This window comes from Eurytemora carolleeae, unplaced genomic scaffold (genome assembly GCF_000591075.1).
Source record: "Eurytemora carolleeae unplaced genomic scaffold, Eaff_2.0 scaffold961, whole genome shotgun sequence".
NCBI lineage: Eukaryota > Metazoa > Arthropoda > Copepoda > Calanoida > Temoridae > Eurytemora > Eurytemora carolleeae.
The window spans coordinates 123,464-137,022 of record NW_019396851.1 but is presented as its reverse complement, the minus strand read 5'-3'; the positions used below and the strand labels follow the sequence as shown (position 1 = coordinate 137,022).

Sequence of the window (13,559 nt, the reverse complement as noted above, 5' to 3'; positions counted from 1 at the left end):
AATAATAATAACAAGTATTTTCTCTAGTCCCGTGTAAACTTATCCAACAGTAATCTTTCTTCTGATATTTTGGATTTGCATATTACAAGTATGATGACAATGGGGGAACCGTGTTTATTTTTCCAGGTAAAAATCTACAATTGAAAACTATGTGAAATCTGGTAATTGCACCTTACCTAATTTAACCTAACCTAACCTAACCTTACTTAGTCATGGAGATTCTGGTGACACAGATTAAACTGTCTAAAATAATTAACGTTCCTTTAGTTAAAAATAGTATGTTTAAACTTAACCAATCTTAAATCTATAAAACGTATAAAAGGGAATATTAGCGTAATTTCAACTGCCCCTGCAATGGTATCCTTAAAAGCTTTGTCTGATCAAGTATGAAATAGATTTTGTAATAATTGATTTCAATTTATCGACTAAAGTCACTCTACGACAAGAATTTAAACAAAGAGGAATTATCAAAAACAAACACTTCAAACCCAGAAAAAAAACGATAATATTTTCACAGTATCAGATAAAGGTTTCGAGGTAACGTTGTGAATCGAGCATTGTCATCTCTTAACATTAGGGGTCAATTAAAATAACGCTTAAGAAAGTTCAATTTTTAAATTAAATATTAACTCACATTACTATTCGTTATCCTAACCTAGCTAATTAATTACCAATCACTCCATCATGTAAAATTATATAGATTTAAATTAATTGCTAAAAATTGTAAATAAGATTAAGGTTTAACTTCTAAAAAAGAATTTGAGAAGTTATTTATAAAATGGACAAATTTTGAATTTATAAGAAAAGTAGATATATATGATCCACGAAAGTACCGGGGAGGGGGGGGGGGGCCTGTTTATCCCCTAGACATTAAATATATGTAGATATATATATTAGTCGAAACGCAACAATCTTCTTATCACATATGGCCGGTGGGGGGCATGTCTAGGGGATACACAAAGCCCCCCCCCCTCCCCGGTACACCCGTGGACCATTAGACCTTAAAAAATGATTTTTAAACTTTATGTAAAAATATTTGCATCAAATCTTAAATATTGCATTATCGTCGTCTTCCTATTTAACATTTTTTGTGTCACACTGTGGAAAAATAATAATAAAAATATTTTAACTGCAGTCTAGGATTGAAACCATGCAGACGCCTGGTGCTTTTGCAAAGTCTTGCTTTTATTTGATTTTGCAAACTACAGTGCATACTACAGGCCAAGTAACAAAGCCATGCCAAATCCGTTTATTTTTAAATTAAACTTTTAAAGTCAGACTGGTTTGCAATCAAGTAAAAAATAGGTGCTTGTTCTAAGAACTTGATTTCTATCACAAGATTTAATGTCATGTATTTGTCATAGGATCCTACAAAACAAACATTTGACGGCCATACGTCTACTGAATTTATCAAAAAATCTTATCATAGTTAAAATAGGAACTATGATATTTGTGTCCAAAATCTGATCATGGTTAAAATAGGAACTATGATATTTGTGTCCAAAATCTGATCATGGTTAAAATAGGAACTATGATATTTGTGTCCAAAATCTGATAATTCGAGGTGACGCACCTGAAGCTAGACAACAACTTACTGCGTGATATACCCGAAATCCTGGGGAATTTGACTAGCCTGACGTGTCTCGACCTCAGCAACAATTCTATTTCGCAGGTTCGTTAAAAATATAAAATATAAGTATTGACATTAGTTTCTTTATTTCTATCCTTGAAATATAAAAAAGGAATAAAAAGTAGTGATAAGAAAGTCAATGATATTCTTTTAACACAGTTTGTATATGTTTAAAAACATATTTTTAATATTCTAAAATTAATTTAAATGGAAAATTTATTTTGAGTTATCATAGGAAGCTGTTACGTATGTGTATTGTGTATACGTATAAATGATTGTTAGCAACGCCGGAAAAAGTCAAAGATAAATTAACAGCTTTGAAAAATTTTAAAAATAATTTAGTTATGTTTATTACAATTTTTAAAAAATTATATATTTTGTTAACAAAATTTTTAAAAGAGCATTGAAATTTTTTTTCTCTTACTGTTGTATCTTCTCTTAAGCTGATCATACATCCGTTTTCTGTTCCTCTCTTTTAGATCTACGCAGTTTTTAGTTTTATTGCCTGATCAGGAATGCCCATGACCTGACAAGATGATCAGACTTAAGTTTAAGGCAGGGGGGTAGGTAGGGATGTTAACGTTTTAATTATTTTGAAAAACGATCGTTTTTTTCGTTTTCCTATCGTTTTTTGTTTCGTTTTCCGATGAAATAAAAGTCCCAGCTAAGCTGGGTTTGAAAATTCTGTGGAGCCATTGTCAGAATTCCCCGATATTAACGACAAATGGGATAAGAAAGGTTATGCAATAATTTCAACAAAAGAATTCTTAATTCTTGTAAGTTCATCTCGGACAGTGCTTCAGAATATGGCCTCATCTGCACATCAATCTTTTCCTCGCAGCCGGCAGAGTATGAACCGCTATCATAGTGCTTGGTGCACTGGAATCTATTTTCTATGTTTCCATTTTCCTTGTTTCTGGCAAGAGGGAGGGGGAAGAGAAGCATAGAAAACCCCTCCTTCTCTGCACTACTCTTTTTTTTTGTGTGTACTGCCATGTTTTATACCACACAGGGTTCTGTTCAGCTGTAAGGAACTGGAGAGAGTTGTATAAGAGAGTTCTGAGCTCCCTTGATGCTCACACATAGAACCATATTCAATTGAAAGGATTAAAGTTTTTCCGACAAGTTTGGATACTTAATAACAGCTAATCAGACTTGTTATTAAGGAGTATATTTCAAGTTGTTAGTAGCAAAAGCTAGATCAAGCTAGGTAGAAAACCTCCATTCTCCAGGTTAATACAGTGTTAAAAGATTAATGCAGGTCTTCAATGTTACTTGTAGTTTCGTTTTTTTTTATTTGTGGGCAGGGGTGTATACTGGGGATATACACCCCAGTTAAGCTGGACATTCCATTTTTGTCTAGCCGTTTTGTTAACATTAGAATATTTTGTTAACAATCTCAATTACATTAACAGAATTAAGGAAAATGTGTTAACAATTGTTAACGGCTCTAGCTGTAAAATGTACTAATATTACAAAATTAACGGCAAAAAATGTTGTTAACGGTTAAAAAATTGTTAACGGCACAGCAGTTAATGGTATATTACAGTATTAATGGCGCTAACTGCGAACAAAATTTCTTTAACGGTCTTTAAAAATCAGAGCCGTTAACGGTATATTACAATATTAACAGCATTAACAGCGAAACAAATTTCGTTACGGTTTATAAACACAGAAGACGACATATAAAAAACATCAAAATGCATACAATTAAAACAATGTTTTGCAATATTTATCCAAAAATATCGAAATTCACCGTTTTAGCTTTTTAGTTACCGTTTTTAACCAATGTTATTTTTAGATATAACTAGTTTTAATAAAGTGAAAATAGAAAATTTAAGTTAAATTAATTTTTGTTTTATTTAAAATAAAAAAAAATAGTTTTGAAATATCCTTAAGTTTTTGAAGAAAATCACGTCAATGATAAAATTCACCATGAGGCGATAAAATAACATCCAGCTCTGCGAAGTTTTCATGGAAAAATCGCGTCATTTTTATCTCAAAAAACGATAAAATTGTGTACAAATACTTTTCCAGGAAATTCCCTTTAATTTTCCTTTAAATAATCATTAAAATTTGACAGGTGGGTGATTCTGTTATTAACCTTACAGCCCTCAACAAACTTATTCTCAGGTTAGTTTTTTTAAGATTCGGAAAATATTTTAGATCAGACCTTTTTACTTAGAGGAAATATATGGCCCAATTTCAAGGGACCCTCCATGCAACGAGTGCAGGAGGGTCCCTTGAAATTGGGCCATAGGACTGTGGAATTGAAAGACGACTTTTACTTAAATAATGATTTAAATAGCCAGATGAACATCAAAATTATGCCGTGTACAGAGCTTTGTGACAATATCAAATCCACATAAGATTGATTAAATGTCATCCTCCCTTGTTTGTTGGATCCTACTGTAGATGAGTTCAGAAATATTTCTATTTAATATTTATTTAGGAATAATGAGCTATCAGAAGAAGGACTTCCTAAGGTTTTAAATTAAAATTTTAAAAATATTCTTAAAATAAACAAATATTTGAACATAGAACACACGTACACGATGTGATATATAATTATATAAACAAATAGATTTGCTTAAAATAAATATTTTTAGGATATGATAGCGCTCAGAAACTTGAAAACTTTAAATCTATCAGGTTTAAATTATTTTAACATTTTTCTTAATTGTATCTGCTATAATATTTAATTAGTGCTATTTTCATAAATCATTTTTTTCTCTTACTTGTCTTCTTAGACTATTATGATTGTAATGCAAGTGGAAAAAGTAATACTCTTTTGAGCGCTTTTAACTTTTTACCGCCTGGTTTTTAGAGAGTCTCCAGAAATGGAGCTGTCTTGGGCATAAGTCTTCTCCCTAGGGTGACCAGTTCGGTTAGCCCATGGATACGTTTCGGCGGCTAGGAGCGCCGACCCCTATTTCATTGAATGACGGGTTGTCCTTTAATAATAATAATAATAACATGGAATTTGGAGACGCAAAATTTTTCGAACGGATTAATTGGATCGACCCCTGACGTTTTGTGCATCATTTGCGTATCAATACAAAATCAGTTTTGCACGAAATGTGCATAAATACGAAATAATTAGTAATATTTGTGACATGGTACGGTTGAATTAGTTGCATGAAAAAACTTCCATAGCAGCATTTTTTTCTACAGCACAAGTTACATATGCAAGATAAGTATTATATATTTTGTAGGGTACTATTCAATGTATCACTTCTAACATTTTGGTAACCGTCTTTAATAAAAATTTGTTATGATGAGCATATTATAAAAAGATGCTAATAGCTAAATTTCATTCATTCATTTGCGAGAGCTGTTTTTTGAAATAGCAAAGTAACCAAATACGTAAAAACTAGAATTTTTATGTAAGAGCATATTTTTCTGAAGAATTTGCGCGCAATAGAGCAACTGTTTGAAATTTTTCTTCAAACGTAAAAAACTTTTGCGAAAATATTTTCGTGCTACACTTTCGATTGGAAACCCTTGCTCTGAGTCATACTCCAGACTCATGAGAAGCGACGCGACATCTTCCCATTTGTGATCGATTTTTCTCGTCATTAATAAAATTAAGAAAATGGTCAATATCACCATTTTCTCAGTTTTCCCTTTAAATCTGTCTGGTAGAACTTGATTGAAAATCTTAAAACTATACAGATTGCCGCTTTAAGTTTATTTATTATAGACTGGTCTCTTTGTTACTAATCCTGGATTAGGATCGAACAAATTTATCTTGCTTTAAAGTCCATTATTCACCTCTCCCTCACCCTCCACATATCAAACCAGGGACTTCAAAATCAAAACTTGGCACGAATAAAAATTTATTACTCGCCTTAAAATATTATCTTCCCATCCTTACATCTTTGAAACCTTACAATATCTTTGTTGAAACTTAAAAAGCTTTGATAATGCTTAAAAAGTAGAAGGCGAGGCAAGTACTCTGTTCCTTAAATTACACAGAGAAAACAAAACAGGGTTGCATGGTGGAATAGAAACAGGGGGTGGGGAATTATACACCCACACCCCCCATTTTTACATTTTTCCATGTTCGCCCTAAGGGAGCTGAATATACTGGAATACAAATAAACATCTTGTATTGTGCCAACTTACAATTTTGTAAGACTTTTTTATGTGCGATATTGTAGTATATGCAAGCAGACTTTAGTTTAAGTTTTTAATTTAAGTTTTAAACTTTAAAGTTCAGGTAACCGTTTGACCTGCGTACCACCACAGCTTCTTGATCTAGCTGGGCTAAGGAATCTGTTTCTGGGAGCTAATCAGATTACAGAGATTACACCTGCCATCAACAGGCTCAGGTATAGAGATTTCAAAACTTGTAACAAAACAAAATATTTAAGGATGAAACTATTTGGCACTTTTTTTTGGTTGGGGGTTGGGGTCCTAATTGAGATGCATCATAATCCAGACAATCTGATTTTCTGACAATCTGGGTTCAATCCATATAGCGGAATAGTGGTAAGGCCCTAACTATGAAATCCAACCATTAGGTTACGTGATAAGTTTAATCTATCTATCATAGGCCCCAATAAACAATATCCATACATATACTAAGTAATAAACCGCGAAATCTATTACAAACAATCACCCATTTTGTTCACATTTAATTGCTATACAATTACAAGCTGCTCATGTTTTCTATATAATGGGTTAGGTTAGGTTGGGATTCGATCTGGGTCGAGCGCTGCGGCTAGAATGGGCTAGGGTGCCGAGCGCTGCGGCTAGGATGGGCTAGGGGGCCGAGCGCTGCGGCTATTAAACACTTATTTAAAGTTTGCTAACATTTTCAGAACTCTCAAGATCATTACTTTACAATCTGCCCATGTGTTTGGTAAGGCCTTGTTAGGGGGCGGTCGAGGTTTCGTGATTTAAAAAAATTATATTAGTTTCGGGCCAAAGTTTGAGTTAGGGCCTTACCACAACCTCTACGATTAGAAATTATCACAATCTGTACTTTATTCAACAGTAATCTTAACCCTATTCCTGCTGGGGGGGGGGTCAATTTGACCCCCCCCTGTAGTTTTTTTTACATAACTCAAAAAGTATTGGTCTGAGGCTGTTGAAATTTTCTGACTTTTCTTACATACCCAAAGCCCTCCCTTTAGGCCTAAAACCGGGCTTTAATACTAACTGCCTGAGTTCTCAGGCACACTGCCTGAATGACTGCTTTTGCCTGTAACAAACTAAATCTTTGTTTTGACCCACTTTCACTTGTCAGATTTTGATAAAATTTAGCTTTTCGGAAAGCCTATGACATAAGGAAACGGATTGCACAAGTTTTGCGAGAAAAAAATTGCAAACTTTTTGCAAACAACCTGTCAAAGGAAATTTGCACATTTTTAGTTTTTCTTGATTAAAAATCAGGTTATTTAAAATTTTGCAAAAATTTTGCATATTTGAAATGGCATGGTCAAGGGCTTTTCAAAAATGTATAATTTGTCATTTTTTGGACAAATTTTTTTTTGCAAACATTTTTACTATAAAACTGGATTTTGCGATAAAAAATTCAATTTTCGCAAATTTGCAGTTTTTTTGCAGATTCTAAAAGTAGAGCAGAAGAGCTTTCTAATGATGTATCATTTGTCATATTTGGACATAAAACATGGGATTTAGAGGGGGGGGGGGGTCAAATTGACCACCCCCCAGCGTATCCTGGTTTTCAAGTACCCCAGCAGGGATAGGGTTAAAATTTCAAAATAGATATGCACAATATTCATATTTTCTATAGCATTTTAATTGAACATTTTTTATTCTAGAACCAAACTGCTAAAAATTAAGATGAAAAATATGATTGTACAGAAAAAACATTTGTCATTTTTCAATTTCTGATTCAAAAACAAATAATGCATTAATTTCAAAACATAATAATTTTTGAAGATTGATTGACTGATCATGATTTAATTGAAGACGACTGCGATTGTTGTATCTCGGTGGTAATCAACTGGAAACTCTGCCCCACGAGATCGGAGATTTGAAACAAATGCACGTGAGTTCCAAACTGTTTATTAGAATTAACACTCATGCCCCTTTTACTCCACTGAAGCAAGAGTAAATGCCTTTTAGGAGACTAATTACTCCACCGGAAGTATGATAATTAGTGTACTCAGTGTCCTGAGTGTTAAAACAATCCCTCTGATGTACATTCCAGAGGAGGGAACTGAATATGCTGTTATAATTTTTAATCTCTCTAATCTGTTCAGGTTTTACTTTTGAGTGATAACAAACTTCGTCGGTTGCCAGAGTCGATCTGCAGTCTTAGAAAACTTCAATGCTTGCAGCTTCATAGGTAAACAAAATCATAATTGGAATTTCTATTTTTCAAAGGATTTATCTATTCTTAAAAAGTTTTTTTGCAATTTGACGAAATTTTTTATCGAATAAGTTGTATTATTAAACATAACTTGAAAATATAGATTTTTGATTTGATATAAAAATTGAAGTCTCCCTTAAAATATTGAATAAATTTGAAGATTTGAGAAAAGGAAAAATGTATTCTCTTAACGCTGATGCTTACAAAAAAAAAAAGTTGAATACAGGGAATACATGGGAATCAAGTGACGACATCTATATCGGCTTTGTTCCACACTGCTGTATTTCGTGAATACAATTTTAGTAGTATCACAATTTAAGAATTTAAAACCAAAAAACTATTAGTCTCGGGATTATCAAAATTATATAAAGAAAGGAGACCACATTTTTGAAAGCTCATAAGACATACAATCTTGTTTTATACACTCTTTTGTCATTCATCAATAATCCATGTTTTTTGGGAAACCCTGTGCATAAAACTCCAAATCACATGTAAGATGTAAATCAAATTCTTTTTTTTTGTCAAATGTATCATGCAGCATGCTACTTGTAGAAACTTTCCCGGGCAACAATTTGTCAAGTTTAATTTTGTTTTCGTTTACATAGATGCAAATTGGGTTTTCAAAAGTTTTAACTCTGTGTTACAAGATACATTTGATAGGAAATAGAAAAAAAAATAAGCCCCCCTAGTTGTTAATTTATAGTGTTTTTTTTTAAGTTTTTGTAAAATAGTACAAATTTATCTTTAAAAATTTCTGAAGTTACAATTTTGTTATAAAACAGATTATTTTTATTTATGTAAGCTATGTTTTCAATATTTGCCTAAATCAGAGATGGCAATTTTTAAAGATTTGTTTTGGGATAACTCATAAAATTATATTTTTAGGAATTGTTTGACCACACTTCCACACGGTCTCATCCATGTCAAATCTTTGGCTGAACTTTCACTCAGGAAAGCTTAACAGTAACAGTATATATTGAAAAATATACAATTTTACTTTGACATTTTTTTCATAAAAATTGGTTTGGTTTTTATTGTTAAACTAAATTCAGGGAAAATCCTTTAGTTATGAGATTCATTCGTGATATGGAATACCAGCCAGCCAGCCTACTGGAAATAGCAGGCAGAGTTGTTAAGTAAGCATTATATAGCTAGGGTTCGGTAAAGAAAGTTTTTCAAAATAAACATAGAGGGTTCCTTTAAGGGAACTGTTTGCGTTATTTCAAATGACTTTCCAGGCAAAGATGGCATAACCCGATTCACAACGGTACCCTTGAAATCTTTATTTGATAAATAATGTGAAAAATAATATTGTTTTCCTAGGGTTTAAAGGGTTAAAAGTGTAAATTTTGTCATCTTTGCAGGAAGGGTCACTTGAAATTACATTTACAGTCCCTTTAGCAGATCAAAAGAACCGTTAATTAAGAAAAATATCTGTGATACAAGTAGTAGTTGTGTGTTCAAGGGGGACAGACTGCTTTCTCAATAAAAAGATACAGAGAAAAAACATTCATACCAATCATGGTTATCTATAAAGTAACTATTGTTGCCAAATTAAGGACAAGAACTAAAAAATTCTTGGATACCTCAGTAGTGGAAATGGCTATGTGATACTGTTGACGGAATGTTAAGATTTCTACTCTATGCTTTTGATAGAGTGTGTAGATGCATTTAGCAGATTTTCAACTACAAGATACAGAAAGGTAACGGAAGATATCAGCCACAATTTTGGATCTCTGGGAAAATATATCAAAAATGTATAAAGTAGACATGGAAACTACTAAAGGTAAAGAGGATGAGGACAGGGCACGACTAAAGAATCTAACAGTTTACCTGGGAGCAGGAGTGTTCAGGAACAGATTTCTTATCTCTATGGTGTAAAGAGAACATAACGGGACGGAATAAACACTCTAAACAAGAGGGGGAATGTAGTGAAGCCGGTTGGTGTCTGGTACCGGAACTAAAAAGAAAATGAGAAAGATTAAGTCCCCTCCGGCTGATATTTTTCATTATGGTATTCCTTAAAGTACCATGCAAAATCAGTTCTAGCTGAAGTTCTGGAAAAAGCCTTGAATCCCACAGTATTCTGCTAGTTCGTGTCCGTGAATTTATCCACTATCAGAAGCAAAATTTTGAGAGAAAAGCAGTGCAGTTGCTGCTGCAACAGCAATACAATGATAAACGCAGCTAGTGATTTGTGCCGAAGAACAACTGAAATATTTTGATGTCCCGTTGAGCATGCTTGGAGTGACGGCCAGTTCCTATTAAATAAGAACGGTTAATGACAAAGATTTAACTGCAATTTATGTGCTGAAAGATTAGAAAATGATGCAGTTTTTCAATAAGTAATAATTAATGTCGCCTGATATTGAATCTTGTATTTTGGTACAACTATATATTCCAAAACTCTTATAAAACAAATTTAAACTAAACCATTATAATATATTTATGTATCTCGTGTGTGAATATAAAATAACCTTGTAAAAATCTCATTTTCAGAGTTTTTACTAAAGTTGCTTGTTTGCAGTCGGATTTTAGAACTTCAACACAACATTAAGTCAACTTAGACACTTTTATCAATAAAAATATTCCATAGCGGCAAAGTCATATTTGACATAAATAAGAGGCTTACAGAATGAACTACTTTCCTTTACACAACGGGTTTTGTCAAAATCAACAGGTTAAAAGGTATATTCGGATGCCTGGAAATCTGCCATAATTTCGTACACTTTAGGGGTCATAACTTACAGTGTACAAAACTACAAAGGTTACACGGGAGATGTAATGCAAAGATTGCTTTTTTTACATAAAATTACAACAAATTTAGAATAATCCAATTATGTTAATAGATTCTATCGACCATTAATCAAAGATTTGAGGGCGTCGCAAGCGCACCCAAGAATTTGTTTCGTCTTTGATTCTTGTTTAAAATACCTAATTTACTAATTTTCACGGAAATTACCAGTTTTCGTCGGATTTCAGAACTACAACGGAACTTAAGAGGTTTATGGTGTAAACTTGTTGATACTCCCCCCCCCCCAATCCCTTTTTTTTTGGGGGGGGGGAGAAAGTGCATGGTCAAATCTTACCTTTCTTATGTACAAGGTAACCCAGAGAGGATGAGACTTAACAGAGATGATTGAGGATTTATATTTATATTTTATGATTTTCTGCAAAGCTGTAAACTTGTTTTTTTTGCCTGCTCATTGATTAAGCCATAAACAATTATATTCAAGGCAAAAGACTTATTTTAACCACGGAATTGTTAAATTTCAGGTCATTTTTACAGTTTCATACTTTGTGGGTAACCGAGGTAACCGGCCCCCTGTAACAATGTCTATGTTTTCAGGCAAAATAAGATTCCCTACGAAGATAACGATTTACCTGCCTCCTTACACAGCTACTTAACCTGCGCACATGAATGTGTTAACCCAAGCTGCAGAGGAGTTTATTTTGATCACAGGTACTTATCTGTATATGTAATAAATAGATAAAATAAATGATAAATGAATAATATAGGGTTGAGCATGTGAAATTCTCCGATTTTTGTGGCAAATATAAGGTTCCTTTGCTCCAATATCTGTGCAGTCCCAGGTAAAAATAATCTTTCAAAAAAACTGAATTTATTACCAAAAATTTACATGCGCAGATGCCGAGAGCAGTTGCCAGAATATCGGGATTGTGAAGTGGAAGACGAGCTGGCCGAAAAATCACAGCGTCTCAAAAGAGTTTTACTGGGCTGAAACAATTCATCATAATAATTCAAGAAAATGCTTGAATAAATGTTAAATACAAAGTTTTTTTTATAAAACGTGTTGTCCGCTTTCACAAAATATAAAATGCTCCCGGTAAGTTTTAGATTTTTCAAATTGTCTTAAAAATTTTATCACATAAATAATAATCATATTTTTCGGACTCTTAAACCTTTTGATGTCTACTGTAATTTTTGCATTATTTCAAGTAAATATATTTTATTATATACTTCTATGAATTTATATAGCCTAAGCTATTTAATAATATTAGTGTCTAACCCACAATTTCATTAGTCATTGAAAACTATAGAAGGATAAGTTTTGCGATGCAAAACTATTCTTTCAGTTTTTCATAGTGTTCGAGAATTAGTCCTGGAAGTAATAATTATCATGGTTGGAGACATAATCATTAATCAATGCTAAGAAAGTGCCAGCGACAGCAAAAATCAGGGTTTCCCAAAATGAGTGACGTCAGTGCTCTCAAAATCGGATACAAAATTGGGTCTTAAATGAAAAAATTGAGAACGCTGATGGCAATTTAGTGTAACTTGCATGTTTTTGTTTTGAACTAATACTTTAACAGTTCTGTCGTTCGTTAATGGAATTTTCCATTTATTTTGTAAACTATTGTCCTTTAATATAATAATATATAGAATAATATATATTCAAGATAATGGAAAGTTGGAAGGGAAAAGAGAATTAAAGATATGAATTGCACAGTAATCTACAACTACATGAAACCCACCCTAAACTAAGCTTTCGGTGCGTTCTGCAGTAATTAGCAGTACACTGACCGAAGATATAGTAGCGTTTAGTGGATAGTGAACCAATGTAAGCAGTTCACCATAAACCCAAAGGACCGGGTCGGCTGAGAAGTGTTGACAGGCTCTGGCCTTAGCTTACCTGTCTTATCTTTCCCACCCTTTGAGAGTTGAGACCATAGAATAATAAAACGAAGAGGTAAAGCTTTGCTCAGATGTACACAACCAACCTCCCTATTAATTAATTCATAGAGTGGTCGGTTGTATACATCACGATATGTTTACGTATCTAAAGCTGTACACTTGTATATAGAGTGATCGTATTTCTAAGGGGGATTTTATGGAATTGACCAATTTTTTGATTGTCTTTCTTTATTTAAAAAGAATTCGATGATGTTTACTGCAAACATTTGACAATTTTCAAATTTGTAGGTTTTCAACTTAAAAGCTAAAAGTTATGTCAAAAATATTAAGTTTCTAGGGCATGAATTTAACTTAAAACATTCTTATTTCAAACATTTTTATTGTTTCTTCACTTCAACTCTTTATCATAAACATTACAGTGTATGCAGGGTTACCCACAAAGGATGAAACAACAATGACGACCTGGAGCTCTTAAGCCTAAACATGCTTGGGGGGGGGGCGTTTGGCTCCCCCTCTAGATTTTTGACTAATTGTTTGACTTTTCATAAGTAGAAATTTAAAGGATTATTTAGTAAATTCTTTTATGCATAAGGGCGATACAAAACCGGAGTATGTAAAAAAAAGCTAGTATAGTCCATAACTTTTTTATGACTGAAGCTACAGTTCTGAAAACTATATTTTTGAAAAGCCCTTGAAAAATGGGTGTAGAAACATGTGTCAAACTTTGATATTTGTTTTAAACAAAAAATATTTTTTCTCTCATTTTTTCGACCTTTTTATTGCATTTTTTTCCGACCCTCCCTAGCACTATAAAAGTTATCGATCTAATTTTATTTAAATGAGCTGGCCTTGATAAATTTGGCTATGAACATACATTTTAACTCTAAACCTATTCGCTAAGGTCTTTTTCTAAGGGGGGGGGGCAT

General features: G+C 33.0%; 1 protein-coding gene across 1 annotated transcript; it reads left to right on the top strand.

Moving 5' to 3' along the window:
• Positions 1-27: 27 nt before the first annotated feature.
• LOC111709396 (leucine-rich repeat-containing protein 58) lies at positions 28-11,772 on the top strand (the record flags this gene model as incomplete). The annotated part of the gene is given in 13 exon segments (XM_023483049.1): positions 28-126; positions 1,565-1,672; positions 3,714-3,763; positions 4,083-4,116; positions 4,240-4,282; positions 5,853-5,964; positions 7,574-7,652; positions 7,867-7,952; positions 8,862-8,927; positions 9,029-9,112; positions 11,326-11,439; positions 11,496-11,570; positions 11,626-11,772. Coding segments are annotated over 13 exon segments (1,044 nt in total), but the record flags the coding sequence as incomplete, so codon positions are not given.
• Between the last annotated feature and the right edge of the window lie 1,787 nt (positions 11,773-13,559).